This window comes from Python bivittatus, unplaced genomic scaffold, assembly GCF_059951505.1.
Source record: "Python bivittatus isolate LINGU-HERP-01145 unplaced genomic scaffold, Pbiv_v1 ctg000580_np1212, whole genome shotgun sequence".
Classification (NCBI taxonomy): Eukaryota; Metazoa; Chordata; class Lepidosauria; order Squamata; family Pythonidae; genus Python; species Python bivittatus.
This window is the reverse complement of record NW_028277087.1, coordinates 9602448-9618293: the sequence shown is the minus strand read 5'-3', so window position 1 is coordinate 9618293 and position 15846 is coordinate 9602448. Positions and strand designations below refer to the sequence as shown.

The window sequence follows — 15846 nt, the reverse complement described above, 5'->3', positions numbered from 1 at the left end:
ACCACTGATTCCCATGGAAGAGAATTTTTTTTGCAATTCAGAGGGCACACAGAGCTGAAGAGGTAGACATCTATGTGAAATGTAGGAAAACCAAGGCAGGGTCTATTGGAGATTGAGGAGCTTTAATTGTTGGGGCTAGGTGGAGCGTCTCTCTAAAACAAGGAAAACCCGCAAATTGAGTTCAACTCCTGATCAGTTCATGGATGCAACCATGTCACAACAAACCAATGTCCTTTTCCATTCTTTCTTCTATAATTCCCCGCCCCCCCACTTCCTTACCTAGCTAACCACCATGGTATTTCCAGTGGCTCTCCATTCAAATATGAAGTGACTCTGCTTCGCTTCAACTAGGCACTGTCATCTCACATTCTTTGCTCCTCAACTTACCCCCTCCCTTTTCCAACACGTTATTCTTTGCTTTCAGGCTTTTGCTAAAAAAAAAAAGAACGAAGCTAAATTGTACTTATTATAAAACTATGCTTCTTAGGCTCAAGCCTTAGGAAAATTCTTTCCAAAACCCTAACCCCAGCTTTTCAATTTTGGATTCTTTCTTTTCCTGCTATTGCTTTTATTGGTGCATGTAGATTCGGATTTTCTCAGAAACAAACTTAATCCTCCTAGACCACAGTTGATACTCCCTTGATGCAGTGTTTCTCAACCTTGGCAACTTTAAGATGTGTGGACTTCAACTCTCAGAATTCCCCAGCCAGCCATGCTGTCTGGGAAATTCTGGAAGTTGAAGTCCACCCACCTTCAATTCTTGAGCTGAAGTCCACCCATCTTCAGTTCTGGGAAGTGAAGTCCACCCATCTTAAAGTTGCCAAGGTTGAGAAACATTGTCTTGATGCAACATCAGCTATCAAAGCTTTGCTTCCTAATATCAGGAGTGGAGTGGGGGGAGAGACAGCAGTATTATTTCAAGAAATGCAGCATGGGGAAGTGTTTACCTCTTCTTCCCAGCATAATCAGAGCCAAGGCCATCCACATATCTCAACTGCCTAGAAAGGAAGCCTGCATATCTAGTAATTTGCTCTTGCCCTATTTGGAATTTCTCAACAAGAAATCTTGCTTGCCAGCAGAAAACTGAAACTCTGTCATGCAACATAAAGATTTTTGTGGGCAGGAGGTGGGGAAGTTGACAAAAGCAGTGTGTGCTGTAATGCTGGGTCACTCCTGTTCCTTCTCATAAACAACTCACTTTCCAATGAGTGTTCAAAGAGGCAAGAAACACAGCTCTATCAAAATCAAGCACTATTCCTGCTAGATTTTCATATGATGTTTATTAGTCGTGCACCTTCCATAGCCCACATTATTCCTCTTAATCATTTGAATGGAATATATTTAGTAAATAGCACTTTTTTCTTCACAAAAGGATTTGTTATTATAATGGAACAAACATAGATGGGTTTACTGACCAAACCAAGGCCTATCCAAACTGTTTCTAACCAGGCCAGCCTTGATGCCTCCAGAAATCCCAAAACAGGGTCATAGAGACAGAGAGTTGCCCTCACTGATAGGCCACAGATCCACCCTGCTTGGTACTATTTAGTTCTTTAGGGTTTCAGGGTAGAGAAAGAGCTTTTCCAAATCTGTTATCTGACATCATTGTAATTAACCTTGGTGGGACAGCACAGAGAAAGACTTTGTTCTTGAGCACTGGATAATCAGATGCCAGTGGCAAACATGGAGTCTCCGTCCCAGCTAATAACCAAGAGAAACACAACTTCTCCAATATATGTGTGCATGCCTACATAAAGCTATATACATAAATGTGCCATAGTATCTTACAAAACTGTAGGAACAATAATTCTTCTTTTACATGAAGAGTGCATTTATAATTTCCATCCTTTTTGTTTTCATTTTGAAAGAGTGTAGTGGCTGTGTGAAATCACTGAAAATATTTACGGGTTGCATTCATATCTCACCTAGCTGAAGTCACAGGGATTACATTCTATCTTCACAATAACTCTACAAGTAAGAAGTCTGAGATAGAACGACTGATGTGGAGGGTTCACCAATGGACCACTCAACCTGATGAAGATGAAAAAATAAGATACTTGAATGGACCAAAAGCTACTGCAGGAAATCAATGTTGGATCAGTGAAAGACAGCAGTCTGCAAGACTGAGCTAGAATTAAACATCAGTTATGTTAGAGAAGAGGGCAGGACCAACTTGGGATCTGCCCCACTGCCCCCAAAGCTCTTCTAGGGCTTCGCTTTTCTATTTCTGCTTGAAGTCTGTTCCACAGAGGTGAATGTTTTCCAGTCATGGATCCCCCACTCAACACTTCAGTCTTATGCCCAGGAGCTGTTCTTGGATTCTTAATGGCCTTTGTCATCATTTCCTTTAGGTTCTGGGATAAGAAAAGCAAAACACAGGGAAAGAATTAAGGGGGTTGTCAGAATAACTTGACCAGTCATTAGAATCGGGACACATATCAAGGCTGATATTAATCCCACATCCTGTTCCTCCCAGCGACTAGCTGGATGTTCCTGGGAAGCACACAAAAACAATGTATGCACTCTACAGCAGGGCTCCTCAACCTTGGTAACTTTAAGATGGGTGGACTTCAACTTCCAGCCTTGCTGGCTGGGGAATTCTGGAAGTTGAAGTCCACCCGTCTTAAAGTTGCCAAGGTTGAGGAACCCTGCTCTACAGCCTTTCCTTTCTCAGTACCTCTTAGAGATGGTCTGCTTTTGATTCTGGAGAGTCTGCTTAGCCATCATGTGACTAACTTTGAACTAATCCAAACCCCTTTCTCTTCCTCCTCCATGAATTTTCAATTATCTTTTGAAACCTTCTGAGATTATGGGTATCATCCCCCTATGTGGCTTTACTTCTCATAAGCTGATTATCTGAGATCCCTAGCTGCTATCTTTCACGTTTGTTTCTGATTTTATTTTCACCTCAGAGTCAGGTTCAGACATGTTGTTAAGGAGACCAAGCATTTCAAGTTAAGGAGGGACTATGTTTTTATGCCTCTGGTACAAAACCAGCCAACCCTTGCAGAAACTCTGCTCCCTAACCCACTTAAATTAACCTGATTCTGCCCATTGATCAGGAAACTTGAAAACCACAGATTCATGACTATACCTGGGCTGCCCCACTGGGTTCATTGCCGGCTTTGACAGCTTTCCAGTCTCTGCAGCAGCCTTCAAGATCTCATGGATTCTGTTTTGTTCTAGAGAAAAAAGCAGATACATATTTGCACATGCTAATGAAAGGATCATCACCCTTCCTACCACAAGCACGAGACTTACTTTTCCCCTCTCTACAATATTTGGGTAAAAAAAACTCTTCAGTAGGTGTATCCCAACACATCTGGAAGTCACCAGTTTGCAGAAGACCACTCTAGTCAAAGTGGCCATATCAATCTTGAAGAACAATTAGTCTAGCAATTCACATTCACGCGTTTTAAATATGTTAAGGAAAAACTGGGAATGAACTCAGGGTAGTGGTTTAATTTGGAACAAGAATCAGAAAGCAGTGGCTGTCCAGGAGAAATTGAGAGCTGGGCTATGTTCCATTCCCCAATTTGGAGCTTCTAAGTGATAATAAATCCCAGTGTGTCTCATACTCTACCTCCCCTGCTTTAATTAGATGCTGGTGTCACTTAGGTTTCTTATTGGCCTGAATTTGACCAAAATTACAATGCTAAGTCCTTCCTGATCTGCTCTATCCTTTAAGCTAGTGGTAGCCTGTAATGAACATCATTAAACTTTACTACCTCTTCACAGATCACTTATCAGAGGATGATGTCAACTGTACCCAATAAGTTCATGAAGGAAGAATTACTCCTCCTGCTTTATTCTAGATCAGCAAGATCTCCTGTTGAGCATCCAAGAGTCATTCCATAAGGGTCACTTCCAAATTCTCAAGTAGAAGGTCTAGAAAATCTAAATTCTGTAGATGGGCTGCTGAAGAGCCTTTCTCTGCTTCATTAGTTAGTTGGCTGTCTGTTTCTTTACCTCTCTCCTTTTCACTTTGATTTTCAAAATAGCACTTTAAACAGCTTTTGGGAAATTTAAGCCACAGTTTCTGCTGGTAAAAGACTCTGACTTACTACAAGATCCACTGAAGGAAAATTCAGCTGGGGATCTTTGGGGACATATTGTCACTTAATAGATTAGTCAGCTGTTGAACTGCTGCTGGAAGAGATTGGAATATCTTCCAGCTCACTTTTCTAAGAGCTTAAATATATTGCTTAAATGGAATAAATCATTGTCACTTGCATTTATACACTCTTAAACTGATGGAAGCCCTCAAATTTCAGTATTTTGCAATCTTTCCAATGGCTCAGCTGTCTGGAGTGCATTCTTAGTCTATTCTTCTCCTTCTTCCTGATTTTTATTCATCCCAGTCATGGGTGATTCTCTGGCTAGGGCCACTAGTTTGAAATTAACATTTATTTTCTGTTATCTAAGTTACCAGACCAAACTAATAACAACTGAGTTTGAGGATTATCTATTGGAATTGTTTCTAATGTACCCAAATTCTAATTTAATTCTTGCTGGTAACTTTAATGCTAGATTGGGCCCTAATAATGAAATCCTTTGTTCTCATTTTCATACAGTAGTGTGACATCTGCCCAGTGGTCTATACCTCCCTATGCTCTACTGTGCAAACAATAAGGGAACTAATAATGTGTGTGGATGTGTGTGTGGCTCGCCTAAATGGAGAGCCAGAATGGTACAGTAGTTGTTAGAGAAGGAGCAAAGAGACCCACATTCAAGTCCACCCCCAGGCACAGGGGCTCCCTGGGTGACTTTGGGCCAGTCACTCTCTCTCAGCCCAACTTATCTTAGAGGGTTGTTGTTATGGGAAAAAAATCAGATGGAATAAGTGCTATGTTCACCATCTTGGTTAACCATCTTGAGCTCCAGAATGAAAGTGGGGGATAAATGTAGTAATTAAATAATCGATTACCAAATTAATTCTAGTCTAAATGGGTTGGTGAATGACCTCCTGAGGTCAAAAAATCACATTTTGCGGTTTTACAGGTACTAGGACCATTGACTATACAATAATATCCCCAAATTTAACCAACAAGATTACGCCCTTTAAAATTGTTTTCACCCTAACAGCAATCATTCCATACTTTCTGGAAGATTAGTCTCCAGCTTGACAACTAGCTGGCTGGAACATAATTGTGTGGAGAAAATCTTTCTGGAGAGGAATGACGAGATTACATGTTACAGAGAATTTAAAAGGGGTATTGCCCATCATTTTCAATCACCAATAGTTTCCCACTTTAACAGCTCATTGAGTCATAAAAGATGAGATAGAAGTATTAGACATTTTGCACCAAATAACTGACATTACCTAAAAATGTAATGGCTAAGGTTCCAGGTAAGAACAGTAGAATTAAGTGTAAAACAAAGTTCTGATACAATCAAGAATGGGTTGAAGTCAAGGCTAAACTAATTTCAGTTTACAGGGCCTTTAATGATAATTATGGACACTGAGTGATGCGGTATTTGATCTGGAAAAGTTCTATAAGGTCCTGCTTGAAAGGTAAAAGCTGGAGGCTAGGATGGAACAATCAATTAAAGATAAGTACAGCATTTGGTAGATTGAGCCTATTTTTTTCCAAAAGTGCTTCTGGGGTGGGTAGGTTAATCCCATTTGAGAGATGGGTTCAGCAGTACTGTGCTATATTTAGCAATGTTATACATGATCCAACCCCTCTCAGGCTGATGGCAGAATGCTTTATCTGGATGACCTCCTGTGTCCACTGCTGAGATCTCTAAACTTTGCTTGCAATTGCAGGTTTCAGCTATGGGGGCATTGGGGGGTGGGGGCTGGAATCTGATCCAAGCTGAATTCTCTTCAACAAACTCTGATTGGTAGATAACAGAATTGACTTCTCTACTGGATTTACCGATATTGGTCATTTCTTTCAATTGCCTAAGGAGCGGAGTCAATATTACCCTATTTGTCACCCAAGTAAACTTAAGATGGAGCCCTCAAGTCCTTGCTGTGTATCGCAGTAAGGAAAAACTGCTCATGAACTATTTTAAAACAAAATAAGTACTGTCTGCCAAAAGGCACGTGAACTGCAATCATAGCAGGAAAATAAGCTGTATCTCTTTAGAATGAGCTAAGGACTTTAAATATCTGAAGTTTGCTTTCAAAATAATCCGTAGCCTGAAAGAAACTTACCCACGATGGTACCCTTCAGACTCATAAGACTGATAATACAACCATACAGTTTGCTAGCAGCCGAAGCAATAATTCCATCCCTGCAGTCTTAAATACATTCAAAGCTAAAGCACTGAGCGCCTTGCTGTATCCTGCAAAGGTGGGATCTCCAGCTGTGAGTGGCAGGACATGAGTTCTCAGGCTGGTGTGAGGCATCTTAGGGAACTAACCCCCATTCTTTCCAGGAACCGATTACTTACCAGCAGGGCTTAGACTTCTCGGAGACCCAGAACTTGGCTGAGCAGGTGAGCTTGGCCTCCCCCATTGGCTTGGATTGCTGAAGGGATTAGGGTTTGCTGCAGCTCCTCCAGGATTCCCGAGACTTCCCGTGTTCCCAAAACTCCTTGGATAGGAGCCAAAGGCATTAGGTGCACTAAAAGGTGTCAGACCTGATGGGTTCCTCACAGCTGTGTTGCCTGGAGCTAAAGTGTTGATCTGTGGAACAAGCAAATCCTGTGTTGATTTTTATTTAGAATTGAATGCATAGATCCAGGGAGGAGAAATGGCAACCCTCCCTCCTTTATTGTGTGAATGCTCAAGAGGAATACGCTGTATTTTCTTGGAAAGCGTAAGCTCCACTGAAGGTCCATTTCATCCAGCATTCTGGGTCCAGCACTAGCCAGACATGAGGAAACGCAAAGCAAAGCAAAGCAAAGCATGGATCTTTATCTGCTTTCCCTCTCCAAAAACAGCTGGCCTTCAAATGTAGACTGCCACCAAACATCGAGTTTCCATTTAGCCCTAATTTTAAAAGCCATCCGCCATGAATTTACCTTATTTCCTTTTATAATCTCAGGGGCCTTGAGCCCCATAAGAGAATTCTGCAGTGTGAAGTTTATTTGTCTATCTTGAATCCACTGCTCTAGTTAACTCGATGACTCTAAATCCATAACCTTTTTGTGACAAGTGCCACGATTCTGCCCCTTAAAGTTTTAAGCCTGTGTGTTTTATTTTCAGGGAGTTTTTTTAAAAAATATTTAAAATAATAGGTGTGTTAAGCTTTCCAAAACCTGAATGCACCCACCAGCAACCTATTTTTTTAAAAAATGAAAAATTACACCACTCAAAATTGACAATTCATCTCCTAATTTCAACAGCATGATCATGTAGTTGTAAAAATCAGGCCAGTCAATTTAAACTGGGCCTCTAATTACAGAAATAGACTAAACAAATGAGAGTAAGTGAAACCTCTATTTGACTTCCCAGGGCTCATTTTTCTTAAAAAGTTATCTTGTTTCATATTTTACATGTTTTCTTTTCCATCCATGCCAGTAATAAAAGATGTCTTTAGCATCCTGAAATCCTACAAAGAATCTTGTGGCATTTTCCAAATTCAGAGACAGCCCCTCCTAATTTCCTCTTCCTTTATTATCTTTTTGTTCTATTGCCACACTAAGCCCCTTTTCTAGTTTAGAAAATTCTTTAAGTTTTAAGGCAGTGTGTCTCAACCTCGGCTACTTTAAGATGTGTGGACTTCAACTCCCAGAATTCCCTAGCCAGTCATGCTAGCTGGGGAATTCTGGGAGTTGAAGTCCACACATCTTAAAGTAGCCAAGGTCGAGAAACACTGCTTTAAGGTAACGTAAGTGAGTGGAATGCAGGGGAGGTACAGGATAGCAGAGATACTGGATTAACATAGACCCAAAAGATCAAATGGGCATTTCCTAAAAAATAGATTTTTAAACAGATTTGCTTATTTCTACAAACCATCTATAGTACTTCAATGCTAGCCTGCCCCAGCCCTAAATTATTCCGAATCCTTTCTCCCTTATAGGAGGAGATATTCCTGGGCTTGGATTCCTAGTCTTGTTCGGACCAGTCCTTCCAACCAGAAGCGTCTTGGGGGCAGGTGAGAAGGTCATGATGGTGCTTCCAGTTATGCAATTGAGGACCCACTCCTCTTTTACACGGGTCACTTGGACAACACTGGTACAGCAGGGCTTCTATCTCACAGCCTCAGCCACCATCCTGACTTTTTTTTGGCAGCCCCCATCCCTTGTAGATGCTTCTATAGCCCAGGGCCATCTATTCAATCTGGCAGAAGCTGCCTCCAGAATCACAGGGCTGCTGAGATCTGGTCTAGTGGAGATGCCAGGGGCTGAACTCTGCCCATGAGGAGCAGAAGTTGGGGTCTTTGTTTACCCTCATGTTGATGCAGGCCTGCTTGCTCTGCTGGAGCTGCTGCTTCAAGCTTTCGTTCTCCTCAAGCATCTTCTTGTATTCGCCTCTTATTTTCTGGGTTTGAGACTCTTGAGCTTCTTGGAGGGCCTGCTTCTGCCACTCGAACTGCTGCTGTTGCAGGCTGATCTGCTGTTCCCGATCCTGCAAGTTTTGCTTACAGGCAGCTTTCTGGCTTTGCAACAAGGCGTTCTCCTGAGTCACCTCGCTGACCTTCTGGTCGAGATTCTGTGCCTGAGTATCAAACTGGGTCTGTAGACTTCTGAAGACAGAGCGGAACGTGGTTTCAATCTCATGACGGTAACAGCCACGGATCTCATAGGAGGTAAAAAACTGCTCTGCTGAAGTCCTCAGGTTCTGAAGAAGAGGTCCTAACTCTTGCATCACTGTAGACTTCAGCTCCTGGTACTTCTGCTCCCGCGTTTGCAGCTGGAGTTTGGCTAGCTGGCATTCATTCTTCTCTCTTTCTGCCTTCTCGGCTTTGTCTTGCCAAGACTTGCTGTCCCGACTTAAGCTGTCTCGCTCCATCTGGCTCTTCAGCTCCAAGGCCACCAGCTTCTTCTCCAGAGAGCTCACCTGGGCTGTAGAACAAAGTATGAGACAAGCATGAAAGCCAGCCCGTCAAAATTGCAAACCAGACATGTTTAAGAACTCTCTTCTTCCACCACACCACCACAGATTTCTTTGCCATCATAATCAGAAGAATATATATATAGACTACATATAATTGACCTAAGTCACTATGTAGAGCTACAACGTCACATAACACTACTGAGAAGGGCATGGTCAGACACCAGAATTAGGGAGTGGAAGATTATCACCATCGCTTGTGGATGGCATAAAATCAGTTCTCTGGTTTGTTGGCCCACCCACCATCCAAACGTTCACATTTTGCACCAAACAAACCTCTTGAACTGTTTCAAAGACAGCCCAAAGAAGTCTCAAACATTTTGTACTTGAAAGGAGAAATCAGAAAGAGATACCGATAGAAAAACATCACTGTAGAAGGGATCACTGAAGTCTCTGTACGTGCGTTACAGAGCCACGACTAAAGATGGGTTTGCGATACTCACCAACACAAGTGATATTCAAAAGCTGCAAGCTGAATCTACAATCATTTGCTGATATGAGAGCTGCTGTATTGCTCTGCTGTTGTTCCTTCAGCTTTGTCTGGAGAAGGATGGAAAGAACATTAAGTTCCTTAATGGCTGATGGGGGATAACTGGAAAGCCACTGACTTGCTTTCCAGCCTTCTGGCTCTCATCTTCAAAGCCTCCTCTAATTAAATAGATATGAACCAATGACTTGTATGAGTTTTAAGAAATTAATCTAGTAAGTCAGCCTCAGTAGACACACAAATACAACTCTGATTGTGAAAGCATATGGTTTATATAGAATCTCATTCAAAAATATCCAATCCGTACATGAATTAAATGTCACAAGCTACATGAAGAAGTCATTGTCTCCAGAGAAATGCAGTGGGAAACACCCTGTCACAATGGTTCTTCCAGGCCTGGTTGGGCACAAATGCCCCACTGCCCAGACAATCTCATTGGCTGTTTCCCCACAAGTGCCATTCTCCACTCTTTGGGAGAAGATTGTTCTGAAACTGACCACTCCAGATTTTTAACCTTCTCTTGCAAGGAGCTGGTCACTTTCCATGGGTCTGTGTATCTCTACCTCTTGGAGTCAATCTACTTGAACTCTGCCTTCAGAAGTATTCTAAATACCATCCCTCTTGTCAAGAGTTTTGCTTGTCAGCAAGGGTTCAATGTCCTAGAAGGGATTTTCCCCCCAAGTTCTTAGGACTGGAGAAAGTCTGCAGAAAAGTTCTGAACAGATCTGGGGATTGCAGAGTATCTGCTGTGCTGGTTAAGTCCCAGTGTTATCATCTGAAGCTCAAAGAATCCAGCACAGCATCTTATTTCCAACTATGGCAAACCAGATGCCCAAAGCAGAAAAACTACTTTTCCTTGGCATTTATTCTCTGGTATCTGCTACTTCTAGAAAGCCAGTTTGGTGTAGTGGTTAAGGCATCAGGCTAGAAACTGGGAGACCCTGAGTTCTAGTCCCACCTAGGTACAATGCCAGCTGGGTGACCTTGGGCCAGTCACTCTCTCAGCCCTAGGAAGGAGGCAAGGGCAAACAACTTCTGAGAAAACTTGCCAAGAAAATTGCAGGGACTTGTCCAGGCAGTCTCTGAGAATTGGACACGACTGAACGGACCAAAAAAAAAAAAAATCTGCTACTTCAGCAGCTGCTTCTGAATATGGAAGTTTAACATAGCAATCATGACTAATAGCCTTGCCCTTACAAAAGTGTCTCTCCCAAACCCCTCACCTTCACTGAAAGTGTTGGCTTTACATCTAAGCAAGTAATTGTCACCAGAAATAACAGCAAACTCCATAAAGAGATGAAATCAGGTTAAAAAAATTATTATTTAATTAATTTATATTCCCCTATTTAATAGTCTTCCATATATTTCATAATCCATCCTCATTGTCTGTGCTCTTATTATCATTTTGCCCTGCCTTTAGAAAAGGAACTCACTCTCATGGTGATAAATAAATCTGATGCTCATTGCAACTTGAAGGCCATCTGTCTCTATGTTCTTCCTCCCCCAAGGACTTACCTTTTCATTATTGCAAAGCCTCAAGGTGGTGTTTAACCTGAACATTTGAGTCTGTAACAGGCGGGCATCCCTCTCAGTGGCATTAACCTGGCGCTTGAGTTTGCCAATCTCTTCATTGAGGACTTTGATCTTCTTGTCGCTCTCTTGCAGCTGGTTCGTCAGCCCCTGGAGATGTTTCTCGGTGCCCTCCAGGGGATTGCTGTAGATCATGAAAAGTACCAATCCCAAAATGATAAGGAACTGGATGAGGGAGAGGAAGAGGAAGAAATATTTCATATAGAAGCCACAATCCCGCTTTGGTTGAAGGCCATTCTTGGCCTCCAGGCCCAGGGTGGCCATGGTGTATGCATTCTTCTCCATCATGTCATCAACTACCTTGGTAACTTCACGATTCAGCCTTTGGGTTCAGCTGGGTGGGGACATACATCTTGAACTGTTTATATTACATCTGATTAATACTTCCTCCCACTCGGCTCCTTGCTTCCTTCCTGCTTTGTTGGAAGAGCTAGTGGTTATGGGTTAGCATAACACAGTCACCTTTCCAAGAGAGAAGTATTGTTATCAGTGAATCAGAGAATGCTTCCTCTTTCCCTGTTTGTTTTGCTCTGGCCAACTATAACCCCCTTGTCAAAACAAGGCCAACACTGCCTCCCCTTCGCTAACTCGGTCTCAGAGGACCCTCTGAAAGACGTCAGCCACATCTCTTGGCAGAGAATGGAACTGACCCAAAGTAATGTTTATTACCTAAAGACATGATTGTTTGTTAACAGCACACACGATTCTGCTTTCAGCACAGCAGCCAAACAGACTAGAGGAACCATGTCCTGTCCAGCCCTTCCTCCTCCTTGCCCTCCAAAATTAAGTCACGAACAAGAGAGCCGGTGTGGTGTTGTGGTGGGTAAAAAGATACGAAGAATCCTGATGGCTCCTTAGAACCAGATGTAACTAGTCAAGTGATGAGTCACTTCTGGCCACCAAAGCAACATTTTAGTGGACCCACAACCTCTCTGAACGCACCGCCAAATTCAGTGACAACATGGCTATTTTGGATGGTGTGCTTTTTTTTGGGGGGGGTCTTCTGAAAACCTATTTAAGACTTAAAATAAGATGCTAAGTCTCTTGGAGACGTCCCACCCTTATTTTATATAAAAAACCCCATATCCCATTCAATCTTGACAAAAACAATTGGACTGAACACTTTGGTGTTGGAAGTGCCAGCAATATCTCTGTACAACTGACCACAGCCCTAGTGATCCTAGAGTGGGAGAAAAAAGAAATTAAAATGCAATGTTTAGAGAAAAAGTTCTTAGAGAAAATCAGGTCCAGCATTTTATCAGGATGGTTCCAAGGAAGCAGGAAGGGTAGCTGCCTTGTGCAGCAAAGGTTAGATGTGGGCAGGAATCAACAATTCTTCCAGCCATTTTCCCTAGATCCCTTTTCCTGAATTAAGTTGGCCATGGGTCATCCTATTACACAGCCCTGGATGAAAGGCTGTTGGAAGACAGTCCTCTGTTAGAAGGCTTTCCAACCCATGCCTATTTTACAAGCTAAGATCCATGTAAAGGGCACAAAAGGGCATTTTTTAGACCCTGGAGACTAAATAGAGAGCAGGCACATTTTCCTTACTGTCACAAATAGAAATGTCATTTCTGCTTCACTTCTATTCCATAGTTGTTCCTTTGCATCCAAATCAGCACAATAATTTTTCTGGCCAATGTCTTCCAATTTCGTCCTTTTCAATGATGGGTTCATCCTTGTGAATGGGTTCATCCTCTTATCCCTTTTCCTGAACTGCATGCCAGCAACAGCATGTCAATAATGCTCGTTTAAAATCAGTAGGATCTTGCTGCTTTGATCAAAATGGCGAAAGCAGTGTCACAGCACAAGCTCCACCCCTTTTGGGTGTCCATGTGACTTCACTGCCCACATAGAAAAGGGGCAGAGCCTGTGCTCTGATGCCATAACACTGGCCTTGTCAGTCTGAGATCTTCCCATAGATGCTGCTGCTTAGAATGATAGAATGCATGAGTTGGACAGGATGTTAGAGGCCCTCTACTTCACCTCGGCTAATACAGGCGTCCACCATGCTTGACAGGGACCCTCCAGCCTCTTTGTGAACACTCTTTTGCTGGTCAGACCTGGTTATCTATCTAACCAAGTTTCCATCTCTCAATTGTGTTCTTGGGAGAGGCTGTTACTGCTGTTTTGGTTGTGCCCAATTTTGAGTTGATTTCATTTCCCTCTTTCTCTGCTTTCAAAACAGCAGTCAAGAAGTATTTCTTTTGCCAGAGCTTTATAATTTTTTTTTTAAATCTAATTTGGATTTTAGTTACAGTTCATCTTCAGTAATTTGACTGTATAGAAAGGTAAGATGTAAATCAAAACAATCAATAGTCCCACAGGACTAGGAGAAATAAAATGATTTCTACCCAGTATATAATTGTGTAAATGTCTGAACAATTTCTCATGATCATCTTTCTTTGTAGAAGAGGAATACTGGGGAAAAGTAGCCACAGAATGTTGGAGTTCTTGGTTCTTAATGGAAACCAAAACTGAGTGGGGTCAAAACCTATATTGGCTCCTTTCTTCTTTCCGTCTTCTTTTTTATGGTTTTGTTTTTGTGGTACTATAGGCACCCTAGAATTCTTCTTCTTAGACCAGATGGTTTAGACCAGTGTTTCTTAACCTCAGCAACTTAGGATGGGTGGACTTCAACTTCCAGAAGTCCACCCATCTTAAAGTTGCTGAAGTTGAGAAACACTGGGTTAGATGATAGCAACAAAGATGTTACAGAGGCTTGAAGACATGCCTTGTGAAGACTGGTTGAAGCAACAGAGGGTGTTCAGTCTGGAGGACAAGAGGAGACATGATATACATATTCAGATACATAAAAGGTTTCCATAGCGCAGATGATCAGGAACTGTTCCACTGCCACTAAAACTAAGACCAGGAATAATGGGTGGCAACTATCTTGATGTCCTTTAAATATAAGAAAAATACTTTCTGACAACAAGATCTGAACAACAGTAGAACAATATACCTATGGAAGTTGTGGATTCTCCATCTCTGAAGGTTTTTAAAAAGAGCTGGACAGCTGCCTCTCGTGGATGGTTAACTGAGTTTCCTGTAGACAGCAGAGGGTTGGACCAGAATCAGTGTTTTTCAGCCTTGGCAGCTTGAAGATGTGTGGACTGGCTGGGGAATTCTAGGAGTTGAAGTCCACACATCTTCAAGCTCCCAAGGTTGAGAAACACTGAACTAGATGATCCTTGTGGTCTCTTCAAATTCTACAATCCTGTGATTGTATGGATTTAATGAACAGTCCTGTTCAATAGATTTCAGCATCAGCTTCAGAAACTAGTTGAATGACCTGTTCAGCTTGGAAGATCAGGAATCAAAGCAAAGAAGCCCTACAAGGTGGGACCCAGGTCAACAGCAGCAGTTGATGGAGAAACCCCCAAGAAAATTGCAGGTCTTCCAGGTCTTCTGGACAATTCATCTGGATGAGACTGATATCTTGCCAATATTTTATCTAGAAGTTCATCTGGGGTGCTCTGCTCCTGTTCTTCTAACAATACAGCAAGGCCCAACAGCCAAACAAAGTTTGAATCATTCTTCTCACCTCTTTTTAGCATAATTCACTCTCCTAATAGCTATATTCACACCAGACATGCTGATACATTGAATACTTCTGTAAACACATCACATTCTACTAAAGATCACCACAGTAAAACTTAACCTCAGCATATCAGGAGTACCTACACAAGCAACTACTATGGAATGGAATTGCACAATGGGAAGCAATTCCAGTGAGAAGAAAAATGGAGGACTGCAATTGAATGTGACAAAAAAATCTGCCTAACAATAAAATAATTCTACAGTGGAACCAATCACCCAGTGAAATGATGAGTAATGTGTGAACTTTAGATGTGTTTGAAAGGAGTCTGGACAGCCATCTATCAGGGATGCTTTACTTAGGATTCCTGCAGTGAGCAGACAGTGGTCTAGCTGGCTTTTTCTACTTTGGATCTCTTGATCAATTTGGTTCCTCTCAGGGATGTCTGTGTGTGTGCGTGTGATGATCAAAAGAGTCAAGATGGTGACTGTGACTATACAATCAGAGTCACCATCCTGACTTTTTTGGCACACACTTCCTCCCTCAGATGTCCGTCTAGTTCCTCTTCTCCCCCAGCCCTCCAAACCTGAAGGCTAGGAGCCTCTTCTACATTCCTGTTGAATAGATACAGGTAGTCCTCACTTAATGATGGTAACTGGGACCAGAAATTCTGGCACTAAGTGACGTGGTTGTTCAGCATGATGACTGCACTGCTTAATGACAGCAGTTCTGGCAGTCCTGGCAGTCCCAATTGCTGTTAAGCGAGGACTGCATGGTCATTAAGCGAGGACCTCACATGACCGTAACTTCTGACTTCCTGCCAGCTTCTCCATTGACTTTGCTTGTGGGAAGCCAGCAAGGAAGGTCACAAATCACAATCACATGACCGTGGGATGCTGCAATGGTTGGAAATGCAGGTCGGTTACTGAGTGCCCAAACTGCAATCACATGAACATGGGGCACTGTGATGGGCACAACTACGAGGACTGGTCATAAGTACCACTTGTTCAGTGCTGTCATAAGTTCGGTTCCTGAACGAGTGATCATTAAACAAGGACCACCTTTAGATACATGGAGCTAGTGGGGCTTTCCTTTTGAGGCTAGAAATAGCACTGCTCCATCACCCTCCCTTTGGCCTTAGTAAGCTCCTTACTGGTCATGTGCCAATCAACTGTGCCAATTTAGTTGAAACAAGGACATTTTTCTTCATATGGGGCT

General features: G+C 42.3%; 1 protein-coding gene across 1 annotated transcript; it reads right to left on the bottom strand.

Moving 5' to 3' along the window:
* Positions 1–1261: 1261 nt before the first annotated feature.
* Positions 1262–11434, bottom strand: PLVAP (plasmalemma vesicle associated protein). The gene is made up of 6 exons (XM_007437888.3): positions 11013–11434; positions 9454–9550; positions 8345–8961; positions 6403–6637; positions 3095–3182; positions 1262–2354 (listed from the first exon to the last, which is right to left on the bottom strand). Exons 1-6 carry the CDS (start codon positions 11373–11375, stop codon positions 2348–2350), a joined length of 1407 nt encoding a protein of 468 aa, XP_007437950.1. The 5' UTR covers positions 11376–11434; the 3' UTR covers positions 1262–2347.
* Between the last annotated feature and the right edge of the window lie 4412 nt (positions 11435–15846).

Bases quoted from the DNA above. Each gene is read 5' to 3' on its own strand.
- PLVAP (XM_007437888.3), bottom strand. From the start codon at position 11,375: ATGATGGAGAAGAATGCATACACCATGGCCACCCTGGGCCTGGAGGCC. The intron at 9,551-11,012 runs GTAAGTCCTTGG...ATCCTTCTCCAG, and splicing joins GGCTTTGCAATAATGAAAAG to ACAAAGCTGAAGGAACAACA. The intron at 8,962-9,453 runs GTGAGTATCGCA...TTTGTTCTACAG, and splicing joins TTTGAATATCACTTGTGTTG to CCCAGGTGAGCTCTCTGGAG.